The sequence below is a fragment of the Sinocyclocheilus anshuiensis genome, unplaced genomic scaffold, assembly GCF_001515605.1.
Source record: "Sinocyclocheilus anshuiensis isolate Anshui unplaced genomic scaffold, SAMN03320099.WGS_v1.1 scaffold658, whole genome shotgun sequence".
Classification (NCBI taxonomy): domain Eukaryota; kingdom Metazoa; phylum Chordata; class Actinopteri; order Cypriniformes; family Cyprinidae; genus Sinocyclocheilus; species Sinocyclocheilus anshuiensis.
In genome coordinates this window covers 558,034-571,810 of record NW_015542402.1, presented here as the reverse complement: position 1 = coordinate 571,810, position 13,777 = coordinate 558,034, and the positions used below count along the sequence as shown (strand labels likewise).

General features: G+C 37.9%; 1 protein-coding gene across 3 annotated transcripts in view; it reads left to right on the top strand.

Moving 5' to 3' along the window:
• LOC107692968 (follistatin-related protein 4-like) overlaps nt 1-13,777 on the top strand; it is a 225,917-nt gene that overhangs the window by 76,329 nt on the left and 135,811 nt on the right. For all 3 annotated transcript variants that reach the window (XR_001634694.1, XM_016492188.1, XM_016492187.1), the window contains exon 4: nt 1,951-2,178. Coding sequence is in view for 2 of the 3 variants with exons in the window: in XM_016492188.1 (XP_016347674.1) it covers nt 1,951-2,178 (228 nt within the window). In the remaining variant the exon portion in view is untranslated. The remainder of the gene's footprint in view (nt 1-1,950; nt 2,179-13,777) is intronic.

Genomic DNA, 13,777 nt, shown 5'->3' with positions numbered 1-13,777 from the left:
CTGCATGTACTAGGAATGCCACAGTCAGGGGCAGACTTAACCAATAAGCGAGGTAAGTGGCCGCTTAGGGCCCCGGGGAATCAGGGGGCCCCATTTGATATTGGCGAAACATATTTGGCAAACGCTCCAGTGTGTATTTGTGTTCTGGAGAGCATCCAATGTTCACTCACCACTCAAAACGCTGAGTTTTTGTCAAGTGCTGAGTTCTGTAAGCTCGCGAATCCTCTCATTATAACAATGTGTAGGTACAATGTAAATAAGAGATTCATTGAGCAGTGCAGACAGCTTCATTAATTAATGGAACGTCGTGAGATCGCGATGAACTGAAGTGGATGACAGCTTTTAGTGATTATTCTCTTTCTAGGCTGTATAATCCTGTCTGACTGTCTCAGAATGGATATTTTAACCTCAGAGAAGAAAGTATCGTGTTTTGTGTCATGGTTTTATTTGTCTTGATGTTTCAAAATGACTCGCTCGTAATCTCTACCAGTCAACACATTCTACTGCCTGATGGTGCACACCGTCATAACGTTCAGACTGAACTGCATGTAATGTTGAGAGTAGGCGACGGCGATCCAAGTTTGATGCCACTCCAGCGCTCTCAGTCAGTGGTAAGGAATTAATAGGGAATCATTTCCTGCCTACCAGCTGTCGCCCAAAGAAAGTACTAAAACTGGCATGGACAATGCACTAGCCCAAAATCCAGCACGCGGCTCCAGCAAGAGTTTTCCCTTACTGCACTCCTGCGGTGCTGGAAAGAGCGTCCAGACCTCAGCAGCTTTTCCAGTGCCAACGGAGGAATCATCAGGGAGCGAGTTTTTAGACTTGGCTGGAGAAACTTTAACATACTATCTGGGATAGAGTGAACCAAAGTGTGTCCAAACTGCTTTACAAACATGCTGTTCTGTCTCTGTTTTACTAGTACAACTCAGGTTCATTTCATAATGTGAGATCCGAAGAGGATATTCAGAGAAAAATATAATGGGATTTGTTTTTGTTTGTTTTTATAGTGGGTTTTTCAATTCATGAGCAAAATAATTTTTAAGGTAAATGTAATTACTGTACTTGGACTTTTTGTTCTAATTGTAAACTGCACACACTCACACCCCAAAAGTTCTCATGTAGTTACTTACTAGAAACATACATTTTTAAAAATAAACATAAACACATCAGAATTTGCATTTTCAGTATGGGTGTGTGTAATTCACATTGTATTATCAATTTATATTTACGACAGACCTTGTTTTACTCAAAAATTTTAAATCCCCATTATAAACCCATATGAAAATTTCGAGGGAACCTACGTTGTAAAATGTGACATTTAAAAATCTGTGAAATTTACAGTAAAAAAACAGCAGCTGTGGTTGCCAGAAATTTTGTAAAAAAAAAATACAGTAGCAACATTTTAGGTTTTACAGATTGAACTTCAATTTACAGTTAAAAACATGTATTTTGTTTACAAATGTTTAGTATGTGGTTTATGGCCTTATTTTGGTGACTTAATAAAAAAAATAGTTTTTTTACTAACCACACATAAACATAATTTTCTCAAATACATGTTGCTCACATATTATTGTAGCACAGTTTGTGCTGAATAGTGTAATCAGACTTAGCCATTAATATGTTTTTAAGAAAATGTAGAAAAAAAAACACTTCAGAGCTTTTTTTGTAAATGTAAGGTTAGATCTATTATAGTATATAGTAAGGGAACTTGCTCTTAACCAATTAACAGGTTTTTACCATAGCAATTTTACAGTCTTTTCCCATTAAAACCATAATGATTTTTTACAGTGCATGGCAAGTTAATCTTCCAGGTTTTGATGTCATGGCTGCAGCATGCTATATGACAGGTTCATGAAACCTAAGAGGGATTGATTATGTTGTTTCACAGGCTGATGAATCACACACAAAACAATGTTGATTTTAACGTTTAGCCTTTTCTCTCTGCAGATGAGGGTCCATGCAGGAGGACGTACTGTGGCCGGGGTCGGGAGTGTGTGGTCAGGGAGGTAACGGGCCGTGCCGAGTGTGTGTGCCAGGAAAGCTGCCACACTTCGTTTGTGCCTGTGTGTGGCTCTGACGGACGTTTTTATGAGAACCACTGCGAGCTTTACCGCACCGCTTGCCTGCAGCGGAGGAGAATCTATGTGGTCCACAGTAAAGACTGCTTTTTCAAAGGTGAGATGCATGTTCCTCACTGTAGCGCTGCAAGCTCAAGTGTCCAGTGCTTGTGTTTGCTGTGCGTACTGTCGGTCAATACATCTACTGCTTCTCCAAAGATATTTTTATGGGGGATGTTCTGAGCTCAATCCACCTTAATTTACAATGTGAAAGTAAGATATTCTCTCTGAATGTACATAACTTCTGATTCATTAGCCGCTATACTGTAGTCAACATTTGAAGTGGATCAAAGCCTTTCATCAAAGTTGTCCTAAAACCAAAACAATACCCGTTCTTGTTTTAGGACAACTTTGATAAACTTTTTTGATCCACTTCAAATGTTGACTACTGTAGATAACTAGAAGAATAAAAAAGTGCGGTAAACAGTAAAACTATTTGCGCTACAAACCAGTGTGTTTATATTTACAATACCAGTTTGCAATATTAAGCAATAGAAGTGTTGCTGTTGTTGTTGTAATAAATAAAAAATATGTATATATGTAATAAATATGTAATATTTTCATTGTTGTAATATGAAGATAAAATGTAACTTTTTTTTTAAGATGACTGAAATTTCAGATAAAGGTGAAATTACAGTATTGATAAAAGTGTTGAAACAATTTGTGCATTTCGGTGCTGTTGTAATCATAATGTCAAAAACAGAAGTAAAACAATATATCTGTTCTGCATATTGTTTATCAGGCAAATAAACATGCAAATATGTGACCCTGGACCACAAAACCAGTCATAAGGGTCCATTTTTTTTAATTGAGATTTATACACCATCTCATAAATAAACTTTCCATTGATGTATGGTTTGTTAGGATAAGACAATATTAGAAAAATCAATAATTTTGACCCATACAATGTATTTTTGGCTATTGTTACAAATATAACCCAGCGACTTAAGACTGGTTTTGTGCTCCAGGGTCACATATATATATCACACAAGTAGCCGTGTGATATGCACAGCCATGCTGATATACAGCGATATTACACAGCTACGAGTGTGATACTGCGTTTATACAATAGTTCAATGGCACAAGTAAATAAATAAAAAACAACCACTGACTGTCTTAAAAACTCTTTTGTGTGCGCAACTACTTCCTTCCGCCTCGGATTCAAATCTCAAGTTGAGTTGCAGATCATTCAGACAAATCTGATGTAAACAGTGGATAATATATCAATATTTCATGGATTCAATGCTTTTTTTATATAGATGAAACAACCACTGACTGTCTTAAAAACTCTTTTGTGTGCGCAACTACTTCCTTCCGCCTCGGATTCAAATCTCAAGTTGAGTTGCAGATCATTCAGACAGATCTGATGTAAACAGTGGATAATATATCAATATTTCATGGATTCAATGCTTTTGTTAATTCAGCCGTGATTTATTCACGATACAAGCACGCCTCGAGTACCTTATTGCTTTTATAAAATGGTTACCACACAATGAAAATATTAAAACCAAAAATGTATGTATTGATAAGCTTCTTTAAAAGAAAAAACAAATTAAATAGATGCTTTAACAATTTAAGTGTGACGGATTGGATTCATCTTACGATCGCTGTTTTATAATAAAGGCTTAAAGTCTTGAAGTTTTGATTATCATTTGTATTTCCAGCCCAAATTACTATATTACTGTTACTGAAGCTTATCATGAAACTGAGACCAGGGGCCAGTTGCATAAACATACAGTAGTCACCATGTTAAGACTGTGTCTTTAGAACTAGTTTGACTAACTAGCATTTAACCAAGTGGTTATCAGTCTAACTTTTCAGATTCAAATTAGATCATTTTATGTTTTTATGTAACTGACTTTTAAAAATTATGACCAGTCTTGCAGAAAAAATTCAGGTGTCTAACTTTTAAGACTAGTCTAAGCAGATACTGATGCTAAACTCATAGACCTTTCAAAAGATGCATCATTTGTCAACATTCGGAACATTTGTGGCCATTTGCCTATATAGTGAATGTAAACAAAATGATGTGTGCGTGCCAGCAGGTTTAAAGGGATAGTTCATCCAAAAATGAGAACTCTGTCATCATTTATTTACCCTCAAGTTTTTCCAAACCGTATTAGTTTACTGTTTCACAAAAGAAGATATTTTGAAGAAAGTTGGTAGCCATTGACTTCAATAGTATAAAAAAATACTATGGAAATTGATGGCTACTGTCAACTGTTTGGTTACAATCATTCTTCAAAACATCTTCTTTGTGTTCAACAGAAGAAAGAAACTCGTGCAGGTTCACCCAAAACTTACATTTTTGGGTGAACTGTCCCTTTAACATAATGCCCAAGTCTTATTTTCAGGTTGTCTGTGCTAGAAATCAAGACAAAAATACAAGCCATGTTCATAATGATTCACCATATGAACTCAGCACTGCTGTGTTTAGCCGGTATAACATCACAGACCATATTTATGTCAGATGCTCATCTCTAGACAGCACATAAGATGTGAGTTGTATCCATAAGCTACAGTTTTGATCTGTAGTGGTGTCATGTAGGGAATATGCCTCGTGATAAGACGGTCAAGGTTTATGGCCTCTAACTAAATGAAGGGCATTCTAAAGCACAAGAAGCACTTGACAACGTTCCACCTCATAAATGATAACAAAGCGCAGTGCCTTTGTGCACAGCTGAGGCGTGCGGTCTGAGGAGATCTATAAAGTACTTCACATCAAGAAGGAAAAGAATAACGTTGACATACTGCACCTTTAATCCAGTTTACAGAGAGCAGGGAAATCGCAAGGAATGCCACGCTGAATGTCACAGTGGACTCGCTTATGTATTCCAGCATGTGTAAACTGAAGGAAAGGAGTCTTGCGTGTATATTTGTGGAGGAGTTTATACATCACGCCATGCGTCAGGGCTTGGTTTTATGGTGATTTTTAATCCTGAAGGTTAAATTCAGTTTTTCTGCTCATACGCAGCCAAGATCACGTTTATAGCTCACAGCTCAGGAGATTTAGGGAGCTCTCGGTTAGATCTCTCTTATTTGTTTATTTCATTCAGTTTTGAAGTCTTTATTTAGACATGCGTCATACACTGAGAGTGTAGAGCTATAAAATGATTGAATAGCAGTAGAGTTTGTATATTCAGTATATTCAGATCTCTGACTTCTGATTGCAGATGTTGACTAATCTGAGCACAGTTTGAGACATTTTTGAGATCTCACAGGTGAGATTATTGGGGTATTTTAAGGGGAAATATCTGAGATTATCCATTTGTTCATTTGGGTTTTGTTTGCTCTGTCTTTAGTTCATTTTGGGGATTTTTTTTTTCCGGTGGTGTTGATGACTATGAAGTACTTCCAGGTCTTGACCGCATTACATCATCACAACTTTTGAGTCATCAAGAGTCATACAGCCTACAACAACAAACGAACAAAGCAAAAAACACTGACCAAGAAAATAAACACGATAAAAATGACCAACTTTCACTTTGCTTTTTTTTTTAGTCCTTTCAGCAGTTGTACATACACTTCCACTAAAAAAAAAGTAGTTCCTGACAGTGACAGTAAATGAGAAGAGAATGTTCCGATGTAACATGCCTCATCTTATGGAGCTCAAATAAAAATAGGAATAGGAACTGTTCTCATCCTCTGTGTCATTTATGTTTTAACACCATATGTGATATTTTCTCACACATATACATCTGATTATCTCTCAGCATGAGAAAACGTCTGTTTTCTGTCTTTTAGTTTAAAACAGACAGATTTGCTGCACAGTGTGAGTTTGCAAGTGTCATTATAGATTAAACTGATGATACAGTACCATAACCGAAAGAGAAAGCTATTAAATGCAGTTATATTCCCTCTGCACTTCGGAAACTGTGGGCTTCCACACAGAAGCACGCACACATCAACATATCTCCAATCTCCCAGTTAATTTTGGGAGAAAAAATCTTTATAGATTGTTTATGGTGCTAAGGGTGTTGCGCAGTGATACACAGAACCGTTGGGTGAAGCGGTCATAACCGTGCATTATCGCGAATAAAACAGCTGTTGACCAGTCAGAATCAAGGACTGGAACCGTTTTTATAAAAGTAATAACTGCAGGAATTAAAGAGTTTTATTATTTGTGGAACCAGAGCCTTCATAATTTCTCACATATCGTGTAATTAGCCATCTTTAAATGCCTTACTGATGCTTGTGAACAGGACATGCTTCTCTCTGTTCATGCCTGTCATTAAACAGAAAGACACCTCCTCGGGTCACTGTTCAGCTCAACTTTGATCCCAACACTCTCTCTTACAACATACAATCAGCAGCAAAACACTCTGCATTGGAGAGGTGTCTTTCATCTCTGCAGGCCACCGGAGTGCCACAACAAAGCGTGAGAGCGTTTGACTGATGCCTGGCGCGCAGCGGGACGCCTCTGCAGCCGGGAGAAACTTGAGCGTGTCCACCATCAAAACACCAAGAGGTGTACAAATGAATCTCTGGTGGGTGGAGGGAAGCTGGAAGGTGTTTTTGCAGTGTCAGTGACAGAACTCCTAATGATCCCTCTCAGCTCGTGGAGACTTGTTTTTGAGATGTATGAAGTCACGTGTACATTCACAACATAAATGCTATGACAGTGAACTACAGACTCAGCACTGTGTTCCCTCAAGACATTTTCAGAGTACTTTTTTTTACTTTTTTTCATTTTAGCCCAGACCCAATATAACATTGTTTTGTTGGGTATTGTGGATGTTTATATATATTTAATTGCCAATCCATCTCTGTATACTGGTGATAGCCTATGATAATTAAGTACTAATTAAATAAGTACTTTTGGCCACGTACACACTGCAGGTAAATTCAGTTGTCATTTCACCTTTTAGTGCTTAATCCTGTTCTGTGCACACACAGTTCATATATTTAGAGGAGTGACAACTGCATTCTACAACTGAACCGACTATTGAAAAATGCAAGTAGTGGCAACCGCATTTGCAAGGCAAGGCAAGTTTATTTATATAGCACATTTCATACACAATGGTAATTCAAAGTGCTTTACATAAAAGGAAGTAAAATAATCTTTAAAAATCACAACAATAAAACAATAAAAAATATTTAGAAATTGATTTAAAATGAATTTAAAACAGTTAAAAATAGAAAATGATTATACATAAAATACAGTGCAATCAGTTCGGACGTAGCACAGTGCTCATTCAATAAATGCACAGCTAAACAGATGAGTTTTGAGTCTGCATTTAAATCTGCATTGCAGAAATTTTATGCAGTGTGTATGGAAGCGAACTGATAATGACTTATTTAAACACATATCAGAGACGTGTCTTTTCTGCATGCACGGTGCAAGAAATCACAGGGAGCAAGGTACAATTTGACTCATTGATTTTGCCAGATCTTGCTATAAAAAAAAACAGCAAATAGGAACAAGCCCATAAGAAACTCAAATCCAAATGTGTTATCTTGAAAATAAGCCACATACTAAATATCACAACCTGCACCTGCCTACTAACCCCATAAAATGGATCGTTTTGTGAGCTGAGCCCAAACAACAAGCCCAAAGACGCTTAATAATAATAAGTGGACATGGCAACCCTTTCATAAACACGCTCTGTGAAGCAACATTCCAAACATAAGCAAAACACACCGGCTCTGTTGATGGTGGTTTCATTAAAATCACCGAATATAATGAGTCTTCGGTCACTGTAATATTACTTTGGTCAGAAATAGCAGATTCCAAATGCATAAGATGGCAAAACGTTGCTATGGTGTCGAGTTTCGAGAGGGAGTTCTGATCCGTACACACACGAAACTCACGAAATTCACTCCTTTATTTAAATGCAGTTGTCACACCTGAAACTTTACAGGGTGTGTGTGGCCTATATATGCACCAGTTTGACATTTAGACATTAATGTATCCCCTTATGCTATTTTAAAGGTTCCTATTTTGTTTTGGAGGTCTCCTACAATATGTTTACATGCATCCAAGGTCAAAAACACTTGAATGAATTTTCTCATAGTGTCTGAAACATGTAGTGGTTCGGTGTTCTACATTCAGGTCAGGATGAGGACAATTTACATCCAAATGTTATTTAATTTACACAAAACAAAACCTAGATTTTTAATAAGATTTGCTAAATAGGCTGTGAAGTGTTTGTTTGGCTGCTATTGTGCATTTAACTTGAATAATGTCCTACAGATGTCTGTTTTATAGCAGTGGGTGAGAAATTCACTCCTTGATTTGTTTAAAAAAAGCCTACTTTGATATTTTGTTGACAGACATGTTTATAGTGCATTCATTTCAAGGTGTTTATTGCTAGAGCAGCAAAAATAGACATAATGCAACTAATTCACGTGTGATGCATCTGGTTGCCATGACAACCTCAAGAGCTTGCTGCTCTATGTAATCATAGTAAAAACACGGAGTGTGAATTTGTAAGTTGACGAAAAGCTAAAATGTATTTTAAAGTGTGACTGACCAAAACTGACGACTGTTTTCAGGCAGTTCAGAATCAATTCTTACTTTTGTGAGACAGTTACTGCATTTGTCATGCACTTTGAGAAGTATTACATCAACAACAGCTATATTACACACTACATGAAAGGTAATATCCAAAAAAGTATAATAGGGGCACTTTAATACGGCCATCAGATATTATATAGTTTCACTTAAGTAAATATATAAGAGACAGCATGTTGTGCTGATTTTTTTCCAGTATTGTTTTTTTCCTTACAGTAATATCCAGGTGCAGTGCATGCTAAACTTCAATTTGTTTTTGTTTTTATTATTAATGAGCCTAAAAGCATCCTTCTTTCACGATGGTGAATAAACAGGTCACATGGCCACTTCATTAACTGTATCGCTCCCATAAGATTCATTACATTAAAGTATTTGCTATTTGAAATGGATGCCATGTTCTACTTATAAATATCTCCTGTTCCTGCATAAATCCCTTGCCTCATAAACATCACTCTCATTTGCAAGAGACTCGAGAAAGCTCAAATGTGATGCACGTACTGTATGCACTAGAGTGAACCCACACTGAGTTTTGCTAAGACGAGTGTTGCTGTTGCTTATGGTAAATGTTTTCAGAAAAGCTGCTCAGTATCATATTTATGCATATTCAAATTTCAAATGACAACAATCCAATTAAATTTAAGTGCAGTATATGCCTTTTTCTCCATATATAGTGCTGAGGTGTATTGTCAGTTGAACAAGCAGAGCAGAACGGAAGGTACTCACTCACATTTAGACCTGTTCCTCACTATTTTTTATACAGAACACGAAGTGTATGAACTACTTTTATGATACTCTTTAAATCATTTGTGGAGTTTAACAGCAGTGGTGTGGTGAGTGGGACAGTATCTCTCACGATATCTTTACCTGCTGTTAAAAGATAAATACCTGAATCAGCTGCATATATGCTGTATAATTTAGGAGTTAGAAGAAGAGATGATCAGTTCACGTGCCGCTTGAACTGAGGCGTCTAGAGCGTTCTGTCACGACACATTAAAGAGTGACAAAATCACATTTATCAGTTGTATTTTGTGATAAAATTGACAGAATTTGAAAGCTGAGACTTTGTTTCATGTTAGAAGTAACAAAGCATGTGTCACGATCTCTAGTTCCCGTGAGCTTCGCTAGAGGGCACTCCATTACAGACTCTTGCCTCTTTTCCCCAGACTTCATTCCCCATAATCCTTTGCCTGGACTCATTATCACTGATTGCATTCACCTGTGTCTTGTTACCTCATCTGTCTCACCCTATTTAAAGCCTGGTTTCTCTCTTTCACATTGCTCAGTATTGAATGTTTAGCCCGTGTTTACCCGTGTCTAGCTCTAGTTCCTGTGTTTTTCCGAGTTTCCTTGTTGCCTTGCCTTGCCTTGCCTTGTTTTTGACCCTGGACTGTTCCTTGTTTTCTGATCGTTTGCTGCCTGCCCTGAACTTTTGTTTGTGTATTGGATTACCCTTTTGTCTGCCCTGGATTATATCTGTTTGCTGGTGATTGACCCTGCCTGTCTGACCACGCTTTTAATAAAGCCTGCACTTGGATCCTCAACTCCGTTAGTCGCACCTCCCTCGTTACAGCATGAAGCTTATTGCAGTTATTGGAAGGCAGGTGCTACAAATAATGTTTACGCATCAACAGAAAACAGCATAAACTAAAAGACTGATCTTGAGAAATGAGAAATCGATATTGTTAAGCCAGCACTATAGTGTCACACAGTTGGGATGTTTACTAATAGTTTATCCACGAAATAGACACTGACACAGTCAAAACGCGCCATTGGAGAATTTAATTTAACCCATAAATTGATGTATGTAGGTCGGTTCTGTGAAGTTAAATTATATTTTTGACTTGAATAAAACCAGCTAATTTAGATATTAGGTTTTTTTTTTTTTCCTGTGCAGCAGAAACACTGTTGGTGAGAAATATCAGCTCATGTCTGCTTTTTGCAGCTCCGCTTACTCAGAAAACTTCAGTCGCTCTCGAGTCACTGATGTTACCGCTTGCCACACTTGTGGATTCTGGCCTAATTAGTAAATGAAACTGCATGTGAAGAATTTGCATATGAATCAAAAGGACAAATTAGGACAACTGTTTTATATCAGGCTTTGTTGTATATTAGCATCATTTGAGGCTTGAAGCCTTCAGCTTGAATAGAAAAGGCAGAGCCTGAAGGGCCAAACAGAGCATGCTCAGTTCAGACTGTTGCTTTCAACAATCAGCTCCAAAACAAGCTAATCTCCTCTGAAAGCGCATCCTCACATCCGCTTTAGTGAGTGGGACAGTATCTCTCACGATATCTTTACCTGCTGTTAAAAGATAAATACCTGAATCAGCTGCATATATGCTGTATAATTTAGGAGTTAGAAGAAGAGATGATCAGTTCACGTGCCGCTTGAACTGAGGCGTCTAGAGCGTTCTGTCACGACACATTAAAGAGTGACAAAATCACATTTATCAGTTGTATTTTGTGATAAAATTGACAGAATTTGAAAGCTGAGACTTTGTTTCATGTTAGAAGTAACAAAGCATGTGTCACGATCTCTAGTTCCCGTGAGCTTCGCTAGAGGGCACTCCATTACAGACTCTTGCCTCTTTTCCCCAGACTTCATTCCCCATAATCCTTTGCCTGGACTCATTATCACTGATTGCATTCACCTGTGTCTTGTTACCTCATCTGTCTCACCCTATTTAAAGCCTGGTTTCTCTCTTTCACATTGCTCAGTATTGAATGTTTAGCCCGTGTTTACCCGTGTCTAGCTCTAGTTCCTGTGTTTTTCCGAGTTTCCTTGTTGCCTTGCCTTGCCTTGCCTTGTTTTTGACCCTGGACTGTTCCTTGTTTTCTGATCGTTTGCTGCCTGCCCTGAACTTTTGTTTGTGTATTGGATTACCCTTTTGTCTGCCCTGGATTATATCTGTTTGCTGGTGATTGACCCTGCCTGTCTGACCACGCTTTTAATAAAGCCTGCACTTGGATCCTCAACTCCGTTAGTCGCACCTCCCTCGTTACAGCATGAAGCTTATTGCAGTTATTGGAAGGCAGGTGCTACAAATAATGTTTACGCATCAACAGAAAACAGCATAAACTAAAAGACTGATCTTGAGAAATGAGAAATCGATATTGTTAAGCCAGCACTATAGTGTCACACAGTTGGGATGTTTACTAATAGTTTATCCACGAAATAGACACTGACACAGTCAAAACGCGCCATTGGAGAATTTAATTTAACCCATAAATTGATGTATGTAGGTCGGTTCTGTGAAGTTAAATTATATTTTTGACTTGAATAAAACCAGCTAATTTAGATATTAGGTTTTTTTTTTTTTCCTGTGCAGCAGAAACACTGTTGGTGAGAAATATCAGCTCATGTCTGCTTTTTGCAGCTCCGCTTACTCAGAAAACTTCAGTCGCTCTCGAGTCACTGATGTTACCGCTTGCCACACTTGTGGATTCTGGCCTAATTAGTAAATGAAACTGCATGTGAAGAATTTGCATATGAATCAAAAGGACAAATTAGGACAACTGTTTTATATCAGGCTTTGTTGTATATTAGCATCATTTGAGGCTTGAAGCCTTCAGCTTGAATAGAAAAGGCAGAGCCTGAAGGGCCAAACAGAGCATGCTCAGTTCAGACTGTTGCTTTCAACAATCAGCTCCAAAACAAGCTAATCTCCTCTGAAAGCGCATCCTCACATCCGCTGTAGAGACTTTGACAGTGCTTGTATAATGCGTTTATCTCTCTCTATGCCTCTCACTCATGACGTGTCGGTCTGGAATTTCAAGGGATGGCGTTCACCCAAATGATCTCTAATACTTCAGTCCTGGGCTATTTAATTTGAAACGCTAAATTACAGTTTCGAATGGTGAAGTTAAAGTGCTATTTTTAACCTATTTTGAAATCTCCCTTAACAGTATGCCGTTGAACGTCATCAGGTCCGTGAGGAACACCGTGTTGCTCAGATGTTCCGCTGTCATCGAGTTCTCCTCTATGTCTTATTGAAGTCATTGAAGTGATCACCTACAAGACCTTAGACTCAGAGTGAGTGAGCGAGTCACTCGTTGTCATCCAGTAGGAGTCTAGAGTAGAGGTCTACACGGGTCCAAAAATTAGTATATAAATAGACCCGTCTATTATTTTGAAAGTTGGACCCGGGCCCGTGCAGGACCGAGAAATGTCAAAAATGTACTACCCGGAACCGACGCGGACCGTCAGTTATTTGAAAGATGGACCCGAACCCGGCCGGGAAGACACAGATCGGACCCGATCGGCACATATTCCACAGCAAATTGCTATTAACAAGTCGACAAACAAGTTGCGAAAATTTAACTTTTTGTCTTACCTAATGTAAGAAGCCTTCTCCCTTGTACCTGACTGTGATGCACACAATCCTCCTTGCCAAGAAAGTTCCATCCGTGTTATTCCTCTCTTGCCAATTGAAATGCGTAATCCACTCATTATTCCAGTTTCAAAAGTCCACTTGCTGTCACGGTGACGGATGACAAATGCGACTTTGCAGTTTTGCATTTTTTGTATCTCGAGTCAACTTGCATAATAATTTAGACTGTTTGCCCATTTGGATTATAATAACGATTGCTCGTCCAGTGCCATGGCTGCTCAGCTTTACTTATTTGCTATCATCTCTGTGCTCTCTGAGCAAAAATTGTAGATATAGCAACAAGACGGTTCATTCATAATATTATAAAAAAAATAATCAATAATCCGGACCCGGCTGACCATTTAAAATATAGCCCCGAACCCGTACGGATCCCGGGTCGGGTCCCGGGTCCTCGGGTCTCGGGTCCTCCGTGTAGACCTCTAGTCTAGAGCTATAAAATGAACGTGAGAAACATATCATTTGTAATTTTTCATTCCTACACTAAAAAACAAAATGCTAACCTAAAAACAGTAACATCTAAATTAACTGGTTTTGAAAAAAAAAAAAAATAAATAAAAATTTTAATCGCTTGACGGCCCTATTTTTAAGTGAATTAATTACATGATTTGGCAATTAATGAATTGAATTAATTGCACATTAATTTTGGCTGAGAAATTACACCCAAAACATAATTTTAAGTCATTATTGGGTTACACTTTATTTTAAGGTGTCCTTGTTACAGTGTAATTATACATTTAAGTACTGAGTAATATTAA